General features: G+C 38.6%; 1 protein-coding gene across 3 annotated transcripts in view; it reads right to left on the minus strand.

Annotated features, from left to right (window-relative positions):
* si:ch73-138n13.1 (calponin homology domain-containing protein DDB_G0272472) overlaps positions 1-20,149 on the minus strand; it is a 69,805-nt gene that overhangs the window by 41,430 nt on the left and 8,226 nt on the right. For 2 of the 3 annotated variants that reach the window (XM_062051673.1, XM_062051672.1), the window contains 4 exons: positions 15,986-17,181; positions 15,792-15,891; positions 9,808-12,795; positions 9,291-9,416 (listed from right to left, as the gene is read on the minus strand). In XM_062051673.1, coding sequence (XP_061907657.1) covers positions 9,291-9,416; positions 9,808-12,795; positions 15,792-15,891; positions 15,986-17,166 — 4,395 coding nt within the window. In that variant the 5' untranslated portion in view covers positions 17,167-17,181. The remainder of the gene's footprint in view (positions 1-9,290; positions 9,417-9,807; positions 12,796-15,791; positions 15,892-15,985; positions 17,182-20,149) is intronic. The other variant, XM_062051674.1, reaches the window with a different exon arrangement.

Below are 20,149 nucleotides of genomic sequence, written 5' to 3' on the forward strand. Positions count from 1 at the left end.
GTCACCTACTTTTATGGTGAAGTCATTGACTTTTTTAAGTTTGATGTGGGACCCAAACAGGATGGATTCTGTTTTACCCAAGTGGATGGATAGCTTGTTGTCAGCGAGCCAGGTGCAAGTTCTACAGAGCTCAGCACTGAGGATTTTCTCCACCTGTGACTTGTCATCCGACCCTTCCTTCCTGGTTTGTTGTTTGTTTTCCTGTAGCAGCTTTGAGCGCTATTGCCTGACCTGCTTTGTGTTAGCAATCGAGACTATTTAAGTTGTGCGTACGCTATTCTTCATTGTGGGGACATTGTTGATTGTCATGTCATGTACGGATGTACTTTGTGGACGCCATCTCCGCTCCACACGCTGCAAGTCTTTGCTGTCGTCCGGCATTCTGTTTTTGTTTACCTCGTCGCAAGTTCAGTTTTGCTTTCATTCTGCTTAGCCATCCCTAAGCTTCAGTGCCTTTTCCTTTCTCTTTTGTTCATTTTTGGTTTAATCATTGCATACAATTTTACCTGCACGCCGTCTCCCGCTGTGCTCTGCATATTGGGATCACGACAAACCACCCTCGACGCGTTCCGACTTCTACAAAGCAATGAACTACCTGCTGCCACCTACTGATGTGGAGTATTACATGGTTAACCTGCCGAGCTCTATATATGACAGACACTAGACAACGGCACATTATAATTATTGATTTGCAAAAAAATATTTTTTGGGACCAATTAGGTGAAGTTGCAAAACTTCCCACGGCACACCAGACAATATCTCACCACTGTGCACAGTGGTTGAAAAACACTGCCTTAAACTCCTGCAATTTAAATACTACCAGGACTACACATAACCAGTAGGTGGTGGTAGCGATCTAATGCTCAGTGAGTGAGTGAGAATTTTGACAAACAATACATTTGCAGTAGGTGAGTGGTTGCAATAAAAAAAAAAGTGTGAATTAGTGAATTTTATTTATATTGCACTTTTCTCTAGAGAATCAAAGCTCTCTTTGTGAAAGCCACTATCTATCCATCCATTTTACAATATAATTCCAACACTTTATGTACATATTTATATACAGATTTGAACAATAAGTTATTCACTGAAATATATTTATTAATTGTGGTTCTTACAAAAAATATATCTTATCAAATATAAAAGCTAAAATGTCTCTTAAAGCTCTGCCCCTTTAATTAGTGCATACTAAATCATTTAACTTTAGCCTACTACTACAACCATATTATTTACCAGCAACATAAAGTGAAACAGAGGCAGAGGTGTCCTGCCACAGTCAGTAACAAATAAACAGAAAACAGTAGTGGTCAAATACAAATAAGGCAACAAGAGAAGTATCCTACACTTCTCTTTTGTAAAGTAAATCTGAACAGCCTATATGGGCATCTACATCAACTATATGATTTACCTGAGAAGCTGGACAGGACAAAAAATAAATAAATAAATAAACATTTTTTATTTTTTTTTATTTTTATTTTTTTATTTGTAGCGGACATAATTCTTTTGTGGCGGGCCGCCACAAATAAATGAATGTGTGGAAAACACTGCACTGTAACTCTTTTAGATATGCTTTTCAAACATTTGGACACAAATGGTACTATTTTGTGATCTTGGAAATGTTTATGATGCTTGTTATGTGGTAGGTCTTTAGATGTTACTTTCTCTCTATGTTTAAATGGATGTCCTGATCTTGCTGGCTGCAAAACAAGTTTATTAATACAGTAAACTAACCTAAATAAAGTAAACAAACCTCCTATCGATATTAATCGTCACGTATCGCATCGAAGAATCAATGTATCGGCACACTCTTATTACAATAAGATTAAATCCCCACCTTCTACCATCCTAGTCACGTCCGTTGTGTCCTTGGGCAAGACACTTCACCCTTGCTCCTGATGGCTGCTGGTTAGCGCCTTGCATGGCAGGTCCAGCCATCAGTGTGTGAATGTGTGTGTGAATGGGTGAATGTGGAAATAGTGTCAAAGCGCTTTGAGTACCTTGAAGGTAGAAAAGCGCTATACAAGTATAATCCATTTATCATTTATTTATCTACAGCTGCATTTAAACCAGGAGGGTAAAGTGTCTTGCCCAAGGACACAACAGCAGTGACTAGGATGGCGGAAGCGGGGATCGAACCTTGAACCCTTAAGTTGCTGGCACAGCCGCTCTACCGACTGAGCACACCACCCCAAGATAAACACATTTCACCATGAACATTTGAATGTATTAGAATTAGTGATGATGTGTGTAACCAAGGAGCTCTCAGTTCAGTTAGCACTGGAGTGTTGCAGGCCATCTCATGCCACAGCTTCCCCTGAGCCACACTAACAGGCTTGTAATGGCATGCTAACAATGTGTCTAATCCAATCTTGAATTATAGCCCGGTGAAGGTGTTCGGCCACCGCTACATCAGAATCATGACATAAGACTGGCAGGGGTGAGCCTTGAGAAACCATACCTGAAACATTAGTTATTGATTCTTAACTCTTTAAAATGATCGTTAGTCATGGTTAGTCAAATGACTACATTCCTTTTCTCGCAAATATCTGCATTTACTGTTCAAGACCCAAACAGGAATTTACATAGGATTTTCTCTGATTTATGAATTCTAAATGGAGGCTCAAATACAGTATAAAACAGGGGTCACCAACGCGGTGCCCGCGGGCACCAGGTAGCCCGTAAAGACCAGATGAGTAGCCCGCTGGCCTGTTCTAAAAAATAGCTCAAATAGCAGCCTCTATTTTTTAAATTTTATTTATTTACTAGCAAGCTGGTCTCGCTTTGCCCGACATTTTTAATTTTAAGAGAGACAAAACTCAAATAGAATTTGAAAATCCAAGAAAATATTTTAAAGACTTGGTCTTCACTTGTTTAAATAAATTCATTAATTTTTTTACTTTGCTTCTTATAACTTTCAGAAAGACAATTTTAGAGACAAAAATACAACCTTAAAAATTATTTTAGGATTTTTAAACACATACCTTTTTACCTTTTAAATTCCTTCCTCTTCTTTCCTGTCAATGTAAATCAATGTTCAAGTAAAAAAAAATTTATTATCGTAAAGAATAATAAATACATTTTAATTTAATTCTTAATTTTAGCTCCTGTTTTTTCGACGAAGAATATTTGTGAAATATTTCTTCAAACTTATTATGATTAAAATTTAAAAAATATATTCTGGCAAATCTAGAAAATCTGTAGAATCAAATTTAAATCTTATTTCAAAGTTTTTTGAATTTCTTTTAAAAAAATGTTTTTGGAAAATCTAGAAGAAATACTGATTTGTCTAGCTTGGTCCAATTTGTTATATATTCTAACAAAGTGTAGATTGGATTTTAACCTATTTAAAACATGTCATCAAAATTCTAAAATTAATCTTAATCAGGAAAAATTACTAATGATGTTCCATAAATTATTTTTTTAATTTTTTCAAAAAGATTCGAATTAGCTAGTTTTTCTCTTCTTTTTTCGGTTGAATTTTGAATTTTAAAGAGTCGAAATTGAAGATAAACTATGTTTCAAAATTTAATTGTCATTTTTTTCGTGTTTTCTCCTCTTTTAAACCATTCAACTAAGTGTAAATATCATTAATTATTAATAATAACATAGAGTTAAAGGTAAATTGAGCAAATTGGCTATTTCTGGCAATTTATTTAAGTGTGTATCAAACTGGTAGCCCTTCGCATTAATCACTACCCAAGAAGTAGCTCTTGCTTTCAAAAAGGTTGGTGACCCCTGGTATAAAATATGTCACACAGTCACCTAAATTCTATAATAAGTGGTGCTAATGGTTCCAGAATGTCTTTTAACTTGCCTTTTTAGTAATGATGATTGACAGCAGCTGATAGTCCCTCTTTGACAGCATAAAATGATGTGTTTGACAGTTCTCATTGTATCGACCTTTACTCAGAACACTGGGAAAATCCAATTAAGTCTAAGATCTCAGAAGGAGAATTGTAGATTTACACAAATTGGAAATTTCTAAAACACTGCAGATCCCAAGATACTCCGTCAAACAATTGAACAAAAGTAAAGGTTATTTGGATGCGTCACCGCTAAATGTGTAAAGGGTGGAAGAAAGTGTGAAAAATGTGGAAGCAGACCCGTGACAGTATCATATAAAAGGAAATTGGTTAAAATATTCTAGAAAACCCCAGGAATTACAAAGGTTCAAGCCTGCCATAAACTGGAAACTGCTGGAAAAGCAGTGTGACTGTTCACATGGCTTCATTGTGAACAGTCACACTAATGTGAGACGGTGGCGACCCAGAAAGACGCCCCTGCTGCGAAATCGACATGGTCAAGCTCGACGGAAATCGGCAGCTGACGTGGACAAGCCAGATGCCTTCTTGAAAAAAATGGTATGGTCAGATAGGAGAAAGATTGAACTTTTTAGACCAGGGATGTCAAACATGCAGCCAACTGGCCGGATCAGGCCCGCCAACAACTTCAATACAGCCCGCGAGATTTGTTTGCCCAGTGTAAAATTGAGCTGTATTTTTAAATGAAAGAAATCGCTGTTCGAAATGTGTCCACTGGATGTCGCAATAGCAATTCTGTTAGGCAAGCAAATAGTTTATACCGGGGCGAGCAAGTGTACCAAGCACGGTAAAGCGGGGCTGCGACTCCTCCCCCTTGACCTAACATAAAACAAACAGGAGTAAAATAAACAATTGGTAACTCCACTTGAAATGCGGCATTAGACACTGCACATTGATAGAGTTCTGTGAAAATGATGGTCTTGTGTGCAAATTTAAAGAAAGTGAACAGTGTGTGATTTACTGCAATACTGTCAGTCTTTTAAATTTTTATTTTTGGTTTGTTGAAATTGTTTGCACAGCTTTTATTTTTCTATTGATACTAGAAGGCAGAGAGTAATTCAACCCTCTTGAATAGTTTCTACCTCAGATTGTAGGGTTTGTTGGGAAAGCACAGGATTAATATGTAGAAATAACAAATTAGGTATTTATCTCGTTTTTATTTATGCTTTATTTTGTTTTTTGTTCAATCTTAGATGGGCTGTGACTTCAAGTTTAATTGGTTTGCAGATACACTAAAATTAAGTCTAAGTTCATTGTGTTCTTCATGGTGTTTTTGAAACTGCACCAGTGTTTTGTCAAGAGGATTATTTGGGATGTGTACATTTTTAGAATGTGCCTGTTCTATTTTGGGCCAAAGTAAAACAAAGAAAACAATCTGAAGTTGTCGTAGTTGTATTTTAGAGTTATTATGGCATCATTTTACCTGTCACACAACAAACACACAACAAATAGATGAAGTAGCCTTACCTTTTGTGTGTGTGTGTGTGTGTGTGTGTGTGTGTGTGTGTGTGTGTGTGTGTGTGTGTGTGTGTGTGTGTGTGTGTGTGTGTGTGTGTGTGTGTATATATTAGGGATGTAAAAGTAAACGGTATAGATCAGGGGTCACCAACCTTTTTGAAAGCAAGAGCTACTTCTTGGGTAGTGATTAATGCGAAGGGCTACCAGTTTGATACACACTTAAATAAATTGCCAGAAATAGCCAATTTGCTCAATTTACCTTTAACTCTATGTTATTATTAATAATTAATGATATTTTCACCTAATTGAACGGTTTAAAAGAGGAGAAAACACGAAAAAAATGACAATTAAATTTTGAAACATAGTTTATCTTCAAATTTGACTCTTTAAAATTCAAAATTCAACCGAAAAAAAGAAGAGAAAAACTAGCTAATTCGAATCTTTTTGAAAAAATTAAAAAAAGAATTTATGGAACATCATTAGTAATTTTTCCTGATTAAGATTAATTTTAGAATTTTGATGACATGTTTTAAATAGGTTAAAATCCAATCTACACTTTGTTAGAATATACAACAAATTGGACCAAGCTATATTTCTAACAAAGACAAATCCTTATTTCTTCTAGATTTTCCAGAACAAAAATTTTAAAAGAAATTCAAAAGACTTTGAAATAAGATTTAAATTTGATTCTACAGATTTTCTAGATTTGCCAGAATAATTGTTTTGAATTTTAATCATAATAAGTTTGAAGAAATATTTCACAAATATTCTTCGTCGAAAAAACAGAAGCTAAAATGAAGAATTAAATTAAAATGTATTTATTATTCTCTACAATAAAAAATTTTTTTTTACTTGAACATTGATTTAAATTGTCAGGAAAGAAGAGGAAGGAATTTAAAAGGTAAAAAGGTATATGTGTTTAAAAATCCTAAAATCATTTTTAAGGTTGTATTTTTTCTCTAAAATTGTCTTTCTGAAAGTTATAAGAAGCAAAGTAAAAAAAATTATGAATTTATTTAAACAATTGAAGACCAAGTCTTTAAAATATTTTCTTGGATTTTAAAATTCTATTTGAGTTTTGTCTCTCTTAGAATTTAAAAATGTCGGGCAAAGCGAGACCAGCTTGCTAGTAAACAAATACAATTTAAAAAATAGAGGCAGCTCACTGGTAAGTGCTGCTATTTGAGCTATTTTTAGAACAGGCCAGTGGGCTACTCATCTGGTCCTTACGGGCTACCTGGTGCCCGCGGGCACCGCGTTGGTGACCCCTGGTATAGATAAACCACGGTAAAATTCCCGATGGTTAGTAATACCGTTTAAATTTGTAATTACCGAAAAAACTTAATTTACTGATGCATTTCAGGCAATACTGCTTACTTCCTGGAATCAAAGTCACAGCACCGCTGGCGCAGGCGCACGAGTGTCGCTTGGCTTGAAAATCATGTTGAAACACAACTACAAAGACTTTGCTACAGACATTTCCCCTCCGAGTAAACAGAGCCGAGCGCTTGGTTTAACTTAATTTTCCCTCGCTTCATTCCCGTGGAGTCTCGGCGAGCGTTGAAGAGCGCACTGCCTTTTTTTAGATGGAGACAGGTGTGAATAATATTGGAGAGAGACGCATCTGTCCCACACTAAAAGTGTACAGCGAAGTAGAAAACTATTTGATGTTGCTTTTATTTTCCCAATACAGCGTCCATCAGCTGCTGTGACAGAGTTAATGACGTAATGCAAAGATTGTGTATTCGATGTGAGAGGTTTATTTTTGTTGGCCAAACTGTTGCACTGAACCACTAGGAGATGTTAGAGAAGAACAAAGCTCATGTTCATTAGCCAAACTGCTTTGAGTTTTTTATTGATATCAAAAAGTAAACACCACGGGGTTTTTTTTACATTACTTCTTTTTTTATTTCAAAGTTATTACTTTAAAAAACATTGATGTAACATAGCATTTTGTTAATGTTGAATTGTGTATAGTTAATACCTTTTTGACATATTTCTGCTCAAACTCCTAATGAATCTGTACTGATACAGCATGTACATGTAGATCTAGTACATATACATAACCTAAAAAAATACCTTTATCAAAATATAAAAATGGAGATAAAGGCGTAATGTAATGAGAAAAAGCTGGCACGTCGATATTGTTAATCTTAATTATTATTTTGGCCATAATCGTGCAGCCCTATGTATAAGACCAGATCTCATACATAAAAACTATTTTTATCTATATACCGTATTTTTCGGACTATAAGTCGCAGTTTTTTTTCATAGTTTGGCCGGGGGTGCGACTTATACTCAGGAGCGACTTATGTGTGAAATTATTAACACATTACCGTAAAATATCAAATAATATTATTGATGTCATTCACGTAAGAGACTAGACGTATAAGATTTCATGGGATTTAGCGATTAGGAGTGACAGATTGTTTGGTAAACGTATAGCATGTTCTATATGTTATAGTTATTTGAATGACTCTTACCATAATATGTTACATTAACATACCAGTTGGTTATTTATGCCTCATATAACGTACACTTATTCAGCCTGTTGTTCACTATTCTTTAGACATTTTAAATTGCCTTTCAAATGTCTATTCTTGGTGTTGGCTTTTATCGATTAAATTTCCCTAAAAAATGCGACTTATACTCCAGTGCGACTTATATATGTTTTTTTTCCTTCTCTATTATGCATTTTCGGCCGGTGCGACTTATACTCCGGAGCGACTTATACTCTGAAAAATACGGTAGACAAAAAGTGTAGTTACGTCTTATGGCCATCAGCTGCCATCTTTCAAAATTCTTACATTTGCTTTTATTTTTGTATCTCTTATGTCCATAAAGTGCTATCTTGCACAATTTGCACATTTGTTGTATTTATTTATGTTGTTATTGTTTTTCTGCCATATTACTTTGTTTATAATGCTTTTGTTGTTTTCATATGCACGTTCAAATTTCTACTTGAGGTCCTTGAAACTGTTTTTATCTGCAATAACGTTTCTTTTCCAAAGGAAATCATTTTGAAAGTGTTGTTTGTGTTTTACAAGCCCAACAAAGTGTTGTTTTCAGTTGAAGTACTTTTAGAAAATTTTGAGCACATTTAAAAATACCACGATAATAATAACAACCGTGATCATTTTGGTCACAATAACCGTGATAAGAAATGTTCATACTGTGACATCCCTAGTGTATATACTAGCGGCCCTGCAGAGACAAAAAGGGTGGATGACTGACGAGTGTTCAATCTATTTCTTTCATTCCACTATAAATACCTCAAAACGTTATGGATTGATTTTCATATAACCTTAAAGGAAATCCATACATCCATTTTCTACCGCTTGTCCCGTTCGGGGTCGCGGGGTGCTGGAGCCTCTCAGCTGCATTCGAATGTTCCAAATGGGATAAAGAACAAGTCATTACATTCTGAGGCTATTGCAGATCATTTCCACAGCGTTAGCTTACGTTTATGTTCAAAGCATTATCTTCGGTCTCTGTGTAAGCCAGCATCCCTGCCTCCACCCACAGAGACAAAGACAGGTGATGACACACAAGCGGCTTCAATCGGTTTCTTTAATCACGCTGTAGATAATTCAAGACGTTACGGACGGATTTTCAACTTACTTTAAATGAAATGCCCTAAATAGGATAAGGAACCAGTCATTACATTTTAGGGCCAATCTGGATCACGTCTACAAGACTGTTTTTCTATTAAGAAGTAACGCCTGGCAGAGGTTTGGACTCTCCAAGTGCTTTCCTAGTCAATACACAATTTTATGAATAATTTAATTTGGTAAATTTGCCAAAATTCTAAACGAATTCCAGCTTGTCCACAAAATTCCCGTTTTTAAAATACCTGAAGATTTACATTGTACAATGAGTTCACCTTAGAATAAAGATGGTTCAAACAAATCCCTAAGGTCCCAAAATGTACATTCAAGATAAGTGAAAGGAAACCTCTGACTAGAATTGAAAACAGTTTTGCAGCTGATTAAATGAAAGTAAAGTGAAACTCACCCAGCTGGGATGGTCCTGTTCTCTGTGAGCACTACGGCTCCTTATCCTGGTGACACTACCCTCCAGTGCACCACTAGAAGGGGCTGATCGGCGTGACATACTGCGTGAGCGGATCCTATTCAGCTCCTAAAACGTAAAGAAAGTGGACTTAATGTGTTTCAAACACTGCACTCCCGTATCACGTCTAAGAGATGAGGGTTCAGTAGAAAATAAGAGTTGCTATCACAGTTTACTCATGAAGAAGAACGTGGAAAGGGTAGGGAGAACACAACATGCCCAAAACTTTGTGTTTGTTCAATTTAAACACATGTTTCATGAGAAGCCAGTCAAAAGTATTTCACAAATGCTGCGTTAACACACTATATGAGATTACCTGGTGCATAGTGGACATTTAACCAGCCACAGTTAAAGTTATCATTTCAACAAACGTTCTTAAACAATGTCTAACAAACACAAAACTATTGTGTATAATCTATCTATTAAATTAGACGAATAATTACAGATTCCTTCCATTTACCTGGGATCCCTGTGATCTCCTGTGGTTCCAGACTTTTTCTCGGTTGGCTTGGGATTTTAGTTCTCCATGCAACCGGATCTGATCAAAAGGAGCATTGCTGGAGACTCCACCGAGATGGATGCCAGTTGTTGTCCCCCTTTGGGCAAAAGGGTCCAAGTAAGGTGGCTCGCCTGGTTTATTGTGCCTGTGGCTCTGTGAGGCCATCAAATGTTGCTCCTTCTTATGAAGTATATGTTCTGGGCTGACATTGCTTGGGTGAGTCATCTCACTAGGCATTACCTCCCAAGGGTCATGTGGGGACAGTGTCCACACTGGGCTTGTGAAATCAACGGACGTCCGTGGTGGTACCTTCCAGGTAATATCTTTTTCATACGTAGGTCGGAATAAACCATCAAAGCTGGACTTATCTTCCTGAAAACTGGCAACAGGCAGTAGTAGATCTTGACTGGTGGAGGTCTGAGAGTGAGATGTGAAGGAGTCCACATCAAGAATGGCAGGTTTGTAGGTCTCTTCATCTCTTGGAGAGGGTTCCTTCCATCGTAATGCTGGGCCAGTGTTATGAGGGGGGGTAGTTCTGAGTACAGAGTCCAAATCCACCATTTTGGGTTTTAACGGATATTGCTCCAACCTCATCTTCTCCTGTTCTTCTCTCTTTTGCATCTCCTTAAGTCTCTGTCTCTCTGCTTCTTGGAGTTTGGCAACCTGTCTCATTTTCTCTGCTTCAGCCTTTTCCATAGTCTCCTTTAGTTTGTGTTTCTCACTTTCAGTTGGCCAACTGTCCATTTCCGTTTGATTTAGAATTTCAAACTCCATTAATTGTATTCTCTCTCTCTCTTTGATTGTCTCCGCCTCCCTTCGAAGCTTCTCCCTTTTCAAGTCTTTTTGTCTCTGAAGCTCTTTAAGATTTTCCCTCATATTGTCTTCCTCACGCTCCCTCTCAATTTGTCGTTTTTGGTCCTCCCTTTCTTTATCAATCTCTTTGAGTCTCAGCATTTCCTGTTCCAAAGCCATTTGTTTTATTTTTTCTTTCTCTCTTTCCATCTTCTCCCAGAGCTGCTGCTGTTGCACCTTTTCTTTTTGCTTCCGCTTTTCTGCCTCCATCTCCTTAATTCTCTTCAGTTCTTCAGTTCTATGTTTATTTCTTTGCATTTCCATTAGAAGTGTCTCCTTATCAAGCTCTCTTTGCATCTCTTCCTCCCGCTGTCTCTGTCTCTCCCATTCACGCTTCCTCTCCTGTTCCACTTCTCGCCATTGCTCCTTTTCCTGCTCTTTCTGCCTCATAAGTTCTCGCTGTCTCTCCATTTCCTGCTCCCTTTGCTTCAGTTGTTCTTGCTGCCTCTGAAGTTCTATGTGTTTCTGTTGCTCCTTCAGCAACATCAATTCACGCTGTCTCTCAAGTTCTCTCTGTCTTAGAGTGTCCTGCTCCCTTAGCCACAACAGTTCTTGCTGCCTGTTCAGTTCTTGCTGTCTCGCCTTTTCCTGCTCCCTAAACCTCATCAGTTCTAGCTCCCGCTCAATTTTCCGCTGTTTTTCCTTTTCCTGCGCCATCAACCTCATCAGTTCTCTTTGTCTCTCCAATTCCTGCTCTTTCTGCTTCAGCATTTCTTGCTGTCTCTGCTTTTCTAGGTCTCTTTGTCTCTCTGATTCTTGCTGCTTACGCCTCTCCAGTTCTTGTCGTCTTGCTTTTTCTTTGTCAAGCTGTATTTGACTCTGTTTCTCCAGGTCTCTTTGTTTTTCAAAATCAAATTCTTGGAGGTTTTTCAGCGTTTTATGCTGGGCTAGCACACTTTGTTTCTCCCTTTCAAATGCTTTTTGTTTTTCAAATTCTCTTTGCATATCAATTTCCTTCATCTGTGAAAATTGTACAATGGCTTGTTTCTCAATATCTACTTGTCGCTGTTTTTCCCTCTCAAACGCTTTTATTTTGCCATTTTGCCTATCATCTTCCTTTGTTTGCTCTGTTTTTATTGTCATTTTCTCAGCTGTGTGCACATAATTTGAGGCTGCCATCTGCCTTGGTGAAATATGACTGATCATGCCTATGTCCTTATTGTTGTCTCGATGCTTATTTCGAAGAGTTTCATTTAATGACAGATTCCTCTTAATGGCAGAAACCTTACCTTGAGAGGTTGTTTGTCCAGAACTTATTGCAAAATCATCATACGGTACTGTTGAACTTATGTTAGCGCCTACCTCTAAAAGAGACATAGACTCCTGTATTTGTCCCGTCAAAGCAAAATAGGTTGCCTTGGGTTTTGGCTGTTCATCTACCTGCAGTGTTTTCAAGCGTTTAGGAGCTGCAGCTGCTTCTTCTTGCTCAGCTTCTCTTTGTCGGTCTTTGTTCAAATCAGTTTCTTTCCCCCTAAGTGATTCCTTTAGTTTCTCATTTGCCACACCTGAGTCTGGACTACTAGAAGCCCATTTCTGGAAGGCTCCTATTCGCAAGTATCGAGGCTGCTGCTCTGTTGCCATTGGCGAAGTCGGTTCATCTTTGATTAAACCATTTTTTTCCATCATTGGCTTGTTCCCTTCTGATCGTCTGGAGCGTAAAGTCATGGCCTTGTCCTCACGCTGAGCAGGAAGGATCCGTTCACTGACTGCTCTGCTTTCTTCCACCGCTTGCACAGTGTCCATAGCATGGTTCACTCGTAGGGGACTTGGTGATACAGAATCTTTATAGGTGGCAGTCACCAGAGTACCTTCATCTTCACTGCTTACTCTCCTCAAAGATGGGTTACTAAGTGAGTCAGTGGCCTTGGTCCATCCTTTATCTTTATCCACCATCAGCACAGAGGATCTTTCCACAATATTATCAAATAATGATGCTCGCACTGTCTGCACTCCAACACTGGGAGTGCTTTGTTTGATGGTAGCACTAAATGTCTTCCCTGCCTCTGGACTTTCCGTCATTGAGCTGATCCTTTTGAGCTGACCTTGGAAATCCACCAAATCCTTTTTGTAAGTTGGCTTGACTGCTGCAGCTTCAACCTAAATGAAAACGGAATCACATTATAAGGGAATCGTGCAACTAATTGTATATTTATATATCAAATACAAGACAATAACAGATTTGATTGTGCCAACCTATAGCTTCACATGCTGTGTTGTTCTTTGTGCTTTGACATACATATCTGACTATGGAAGTCTGGAGGGATTAGAGCACCATTCTGCCACCCTTGAAAAAACTTAGGTTTGCCTTGATGATAGTGACAGTAAGGGTGAGTCATACATCCATCAAACCATTTTATACCGCTTGCCAACACAGAGACGAACAACATTCACACTCACATTTAAACACTAGGGCCAATTTTGTGAATATTTCAAAATGATGTTCCAATGACACAAGATTTTAAAGGACACGGCCATCCCTTTCAGAGCTAACCATTCCCCGTGGATGAGCCGTGAGCCACTCCCATTAAAGTTTTCCTATATTTTTTTTTACAAATGCTGTATAATATTTCAAGGGCAACTGTAACCACATAACAGTGGGTGTGGTGCCCAAAACCTCTATGTTGATATGTTTTTCATACAAGTACGAAAAGAGCATTTCAAATAACATCCACCATAAAACAACAACAAAGCCAGGTTCATAGTATGCTTGTGACGATATATCAATATGGCGAATTATTATGATATTTAACCTTACGATCCAATTAGTGGTACGCTCTCACTGCTCGCATAAGTCCTTCTAACGGAGTCAAGTCAGAGTTTTACATTGTAATGCCCCCGCTTGTAGTCAAGCTCTTACAATTGCTTTTTTGACACGCAGGGAAAATTCCCCCAAAAGCTGCTGTTGGCCACAACTCAAACCTAGACTGCCAGTCAGTCACTTCTCGCGCAGATTCCAACCCTAAGCTGACAGAGCTAAAAAAGCAAACAACGGCATTAGAATGGCGGACTTAAGCGGTGAAGTTAAGTTGAAAGACGCACCCAAGTCTCGACTTACTTTGGCTTTTATAGAGTGGATGGGACAAAGCTGAATAAAGGTTTTGCGGTACCGTATTATATTATTTCTGGTTGCGCTTGCTGACCTCAAACCGATTTTATGTGGTCCACGGCGCTCAAAAATCTGATTTTATTTTTTTTTTTAAGTTATGTACATTTATATGTACATGTAGATGCTGTATCGGGACAGATCCAGTAAGAGTTTGAGTGGAAATATGTCCTATAGGAATTAACTATACACAATAACACATTAACAAAATAATGTGTCACACGAATGTTTTTTAAAGTAATACCTCTGAGACATGAAAAAAACACAAGTAATGTAAAAAAAAACATGGCGTTTACTCTTTGATATCAATATAAAACTCAAAGCAGTTTGGCTAATGAAGATAAAGTCAAATAAACAAGCTTTTTTCTTCAACGCCTCCTAGTGGTTCAGTACCACAGTTTGGCCAACAAAAATAAACAGGAGTAATACCTCTCACATCGAATACACAATCTTCACAACCTGCGTTCAGTTCGATGAGATGACAAAACAGTATAGCTAGTATTTATGTTATTTGAACACCGATACAGTTTGCAGTTAAATAAAGGACGAGTGAGCATCCCAGTAAACAAACTAAAGACTTTATAAACAAGTTGTGGCAACGTTTCGAGACATCGCCTGCTGCCGGTTTCCTAATGTCATTAACTGTCTGTCACAGCAGCTGACGGACGCTTGATTGAGAAAATAAAAGCAACATCAAATAGTTTTATCCTACACTGTATACTTTTAGTGTGGGACAAGTGCGTCTGTCTCCAATATTGTCAACACCAGTCTCCATCTAAAAACAGCAGTGCGCTCTTAAATGCACGCCGAGAAACGAGGGAAAATTAAGTTCAACCAAGCGCTCGGCTCTGTTTACTCTGAGGGGAAATGTCCGGACCAAAGCATGTGTAGTTTGTCAGCCATGATTTTCAAGCCAAACAACGCTAATGCTCGTGCGCCAGCGCTGCTGTGACTTCGTTTTCAGGAAGTAAGCAGTGTTGCCTAAAATGCATTTATAAATGACGGTTTTTCAGCAATTAAAAATTTTGACTATTACTAACCGTCGGGAATTTTACCGCGGTTTATCATTATACCATTTACCGTTACATCGCTAATTGTGACTCATGTATTGCATATCATATTGACAGTCCCAGCCCTAAATCTGCGCTTAAGTCCCTGTTACATTCAAATAAGGCCTTTTTTTAACGATAACTAAGTAATACATCCAAAATAAGAAATAAGATGTACTACAAGTGAATATGTATTAATTATATTAAAATTTATGGTTGGATAAATAGAACGTGCACAAAACAACTGACTTGAGTTGTAATGTTTGATGCTCATAATTCTGGGTGCTCCTGAATGCAACCCCTCGCTCACATTTACCATCATTGGTGCATAAAGAGGAAGTGCTGTTTTACTGTGGCTATTGGTTAGCCAAGCGCAAACTGTTTATTAGGTACACCTGCACATTTCAGAGGAACAATGAGAATGCAATACATACAATTATGGAATAAAACGACGCAAAAATAAGATAAAACATGGTTTATTTAAATTTCACCTGGTAATATTTTGTTTACATAAAAATATATAATGATTATATTTTGTGTTGTTTACTTACAAGGGTATGTTAATTATTTATGATTTATTTATTCACTGTTCTGTTGCAGACAACAAGGAAATGGGATAAAATTGCTATATATGAAAAGGGGTAGGATTAAATAAGCTCTGCTTCTTCCTACTCCTTTTCGGATGTGCTGTAATGAAACAACATACATTGTATCGTAGGCATGTTCGAAATAAACTGAAACTGAACTGAACTGAACTCTGAGTATACTTACAAGGAATACAGACTTGCAAAGTGTATGCAAGCATCATAATTTAATATTTCAAAATGTAAACGTCCACATCATGTTTTCTTCTGTATTTATCTGTCAACTATCAAGGCTACTCTCATATGCCATCTATTGACAAAATACCAACAGACACACATTTTAGAAAAGATAGGTACCTCTCTTACCCTTCTTTGAGTATCTTTGTTGATGTCATGATATTCTGTTTCCTCACTGAGAGAAACACTGCCAAGGTCAGATAACTTCTCGGATGAAAACCTGATGAACACACATTAAACAACAAAAGCCAAGCATGACAATGGAACTCATGGACAAAGACGTGCAAAGCCAAGGCGTTAGGAGCAGCTCTTACTTTTTAGTGAGATCAGAAGGCAGGGAGCGGGGCTTCACTGCTGGTTTCAAGACAGGACTTTGAGTTGGTGTTGTATCATCGGTTAGCTGCTTGATGAGCTGTTTAACACCTACTTGTGGTGGAGTTTCAGGGACGTTCTGCACTTGAGAAGGAATGTCTGATGTTTGTCCAGCAGAGACTGTCTCGGTAGCGGAGGAAGAATCAAGGAGGAGATTAATTCGTGACTTGACGCTAACTCCTTGCTGGTTGTCTTCAGGCTCTTTTACGCATATTTTGGTCTGCTCATTTGGGACCAATGGTTTCACTTTAACATCAGTATTTAGGGACACAGTACTATTTGTCTGCTGCTGTGACTTTGGTGGAAGTACTTCCTCTTTCGGAGGGCTTTCTTTAATGTTGGATTTGGCTGTTTTAGGGTGTAACGACAGACCAATAGACTCAAACTTGGATGTCAAATCCAAAGAAAGAGGTCTTCCTTCGGTCAAGTGAGAAGCAGGAAGTGGTGTCTCTGCATTATACATTAAAACCGCTGATACAGGTCTAGGCCTGGATCCTCTGGGTTTGGGTCGAGGTGGAACCGCTGCCTCAGAAAAATCAATCTGATTAAGGAACCCCAAGGACTTGGCTCTGCTAATGGATGCCCCTTTCTGCATGGGTGTCATCTGGTTCATAGGTTTATGTCTCTCTGCTGGCAAAGGGGGAGTGGGTTTGATAGGGTCTACAGGGTCAAGTGGGGGGGCTGGTTTAAATGGAGGGGCAACAGGCTTTGTTGTTTGCCCAGTGTTCACTTTCGCAGATATTCTAAACGAGGTTGAGGTAGGTAGACTAGGGTTTGATGATACAGGACTTGGCATGACAATGGCAACTGGTTGCTGTGGATTTGGATTGCATGGAATTTCTGGTTTGTATCCAGCGAGGTGAGTGGATACTGGTCTGGTTTTGGTATGAGGCTTTGGGGCAGGAATAGGTCTAATAATGGGTTTCTTCTCCACAGCAAACGGTTTTGGGGTAAGACGTGGTTTGGGGCCAGGAATAGGTTTTTTAGGTTCTGGAGTGATGATATGTGACTGACTGATTGATGGACTTGTATTACTTGAGTCAGTCAGGGGACTCAAGTGAAGTCTTCCTCCCGTCACGGTCCTCCCAACCTCCCCACTCTGTACCTCCACCTGTGCAGCCATCCTGTTGAACAGCACCTATGCACACAAACAATGTTCTTAGTTCAGCAGCAAAACTACCATTATGTATTCATGCCACCATAAATGCTGTAATATTAGCCTCAAAGATATGACTTTAGCAAGCCATTACTGTGGACTTTGTGTTGGGAGTGCCGTGACAGTGAGAAATACACTGCATGTATTTGAATAGTTGAGCGCAATAAAGCACAAGTTATACAAATGAGTAAGGACTGGTGCAATCAATCAATAGGAAACAATGACTCAGCACAAGCGTGGTTTCTAGTCTGTACGTGGACTCTACTGGCACTCTTTTTGCTTGTGATGTGGATATCACTTTGACTATGCACGCAATGTTCAAATCAATGAAGAATGGACATGAAAACGATATCTCTGTCAAAAATCCAAACCTTGTGTCAATATCTTGACAAGTAGGAAACTTATGATCTTTACCTAAAAAAGAGAAGGTCACACATTATCATACTTTCTGTAACATCAAGGAAGAAATTATGTGTGCCAGATTTAAAAACTGTAAGATCTGTGAAGGAGCTTAGAAATGTTTTTATTTTCATTTACGTTTCAGGGTTCCTCACTCGGAAACCTTTTTAAATCCACTAACTACCGAATACATCTTTCATAGTTGATGTGTCATACAAGGGACGTGGGTCCAAATACCGTAATTTCCGGACTATAAGCCGCTACTTTTTCCCCTCGTTCTGGTCCCTGCGGCTTATACAAGGGTGCGGCTTATTTACGGCCTGTTCTTCTCCGACACCGACGAAGAGGATTTCGGTGGTTTTAGTACGCAGGAGGAAGACGATGACACAATGATTAAAGAGTGACTTTTCATATACCGGTAGGCTGGTTATTTTGATAACGTACAGGCGAGCACTTTGTATTACTTTGCACCGTTGTATTATTTGTACTCTGCACGAATGCTGTTCGCCATGTCAAAGATGTGAAAGTTTGATTGAATGATTGAAAGATTTATTGTTAATAAATGGGACGCTTTGCGCTCCCAAACAGTCATCTCTGTCCCGACAATCCCCTCCGTGGTAGCAGGAACCCCTATATACTACGCTAATTACACATCAAAACCCTGCGGCTTATAGTCGGGTGCGGCTTATATATGGAGCAATCTGTATTTTCCCCTAAATTTAGCTGGTGCGGCTTATAGTCCGGAAATTAGGGTAGTTAATTAGGAATTATTTATATATTTTTTATTGATTTGACAGTAATTTGTGATAACAATTAATTCCTTATTTGTACCCATTTTCCGGGGAAATTTCACATATTTTGAAATGCAAATGTTTACAAGTACATAACCCAAAACCAGTGAAGTTGCCACGTTGTGTAAATCGTAAATAAAAACAGAACACAATGATTTGCAAATCCTTTTGAACCTTGGAATTTGATGCCTGCAACATGTTTCAAAAAAGCTGGCACAAGTGAGAAAGTTGAGGAATGCTCATCAATACACTTATTTGGAACATCCCACAGGTGAACAGGCTAATTGGGAACAGGTGGGTGCCATGATTGGGTATAAAAGCCTCTTCCATGAAATGCTCAGTCATTCACAAGAAAGGATGGGGCGAGGGTCACCACTTTGTCAACAAATGTGTGAGAAAATTGTCCCATGTCCCTAACAGCTGAATAGCGTTGCAAATAAGAGCTTCCGCTGGCGCGACTCGTTCAGAAGTTGCAGTCCATCTTAAAGGCCTACTGAAACCCACTACTAGCGACCACGCAGTCTGATAGTTTATATATCAATGATGAAATCTTAACATTATAACACATGCCAATACGGCCGGGTTAACTTATAAAGTGACATTTTAAATTTGCCGCTAAACTTCCGGTTCGAAACGCCTCTGAGGATGACGTATGCGCGTGACGTAGACCGGGGAACACGGGTATGCCTTCCACATTGAAGCCAATACGAAAAAGCTTTGTTTTCATTTCATAATTCCACAGTATTCTGGACATCTGTGTTCGTGAATCTGTTGCAATCATGTTCATTGCATTATGGAGAAAGAAGCTGGGCAAACAAAGAAGAAAGTTGTCGGTGCGAAATGGACGTATTTTTCGAACGAAGTCAGCAACAACAGTACACAGCCGGCGCGTCTTTGTTTACATTCCCGAAAGATGCAGTCAAGATGGAAGAACTCGGATAACAGAGACTCTAACCAGGAGGACTTTTGACTTCGATACACAGACGCCTGTAGAGAACTGGGACAACACAGACTCTTACCAGGATTACTTTGATTTGGATGACAAAGACGCAGACGTGCTACCGTGAGTATGCAGCTTTGGCTTCTAAACATTTGATCGCTTGACCGTATGTGCGCAACTTTTTTTTTGCGTATGTACGTAACTTTTTTAAAATATATAAGCTTTATGAACCTTGGGTTAGGTGAACGGTCTTTTGGGCTGAGTGATTGTGTGTGTTGATCAGGTGTTTGAATTGTATTGGCGTGTTCTATGGAGCTAGGAGCTAGCATAGGAGCTAGGAGTTAGCATAACAAAGACGTAGGTGTTTTTATGCAGGATTAATTTGTGTCATATTAAATATAAGCCTGGTTGTGTTGTGGCTAATAGAGTAAATATATGTCTTATGTTTATTTACTGTTGTAGTCATTCCCAGCTGAATACCAGGTACCGTGAGTATGCAGCCTTGGCTGCTAAACATTTGATAGCTTGACCGTATGTGCGCGTCACGTACGTAACTTTTTAAAAATATATAAGCTTTATGAACCTTGGGTTAGGTGAACGGTCTTTTGGGCTGAGTGATTGTGTGTGTTGATCAGGTGTTTGAATTGTATTGGCGTGTTCTATGGAGCTAGGAGCTAGCAGAGGAGCTAGGAGCTAGCATAAGAAACACGTAGGTGTTTTTATGCAGGATTAATTTGTGGCATATTAAATATAAGCCTGGTTGTGTTGTGGCTAATAGAGTATATATATGTCTTGTGTTTATTTACTGTTGTAGTCATTC

Source organism: Entelurus aequoreus, linkage group LG06, assembly GCF_033978785.1.
Source record: "Entelurus aequoreus isolate RoL-2023_Sb linkage group LG06, RoL_Eaeq_v1.1, whole genome shotgun sequence".
NCBI lineage: Eukaryota > Metazoa > Chordata > Actinopteri > Syngnathiformes > Syngnathidae > Entelurus > Entelurus aequoreus.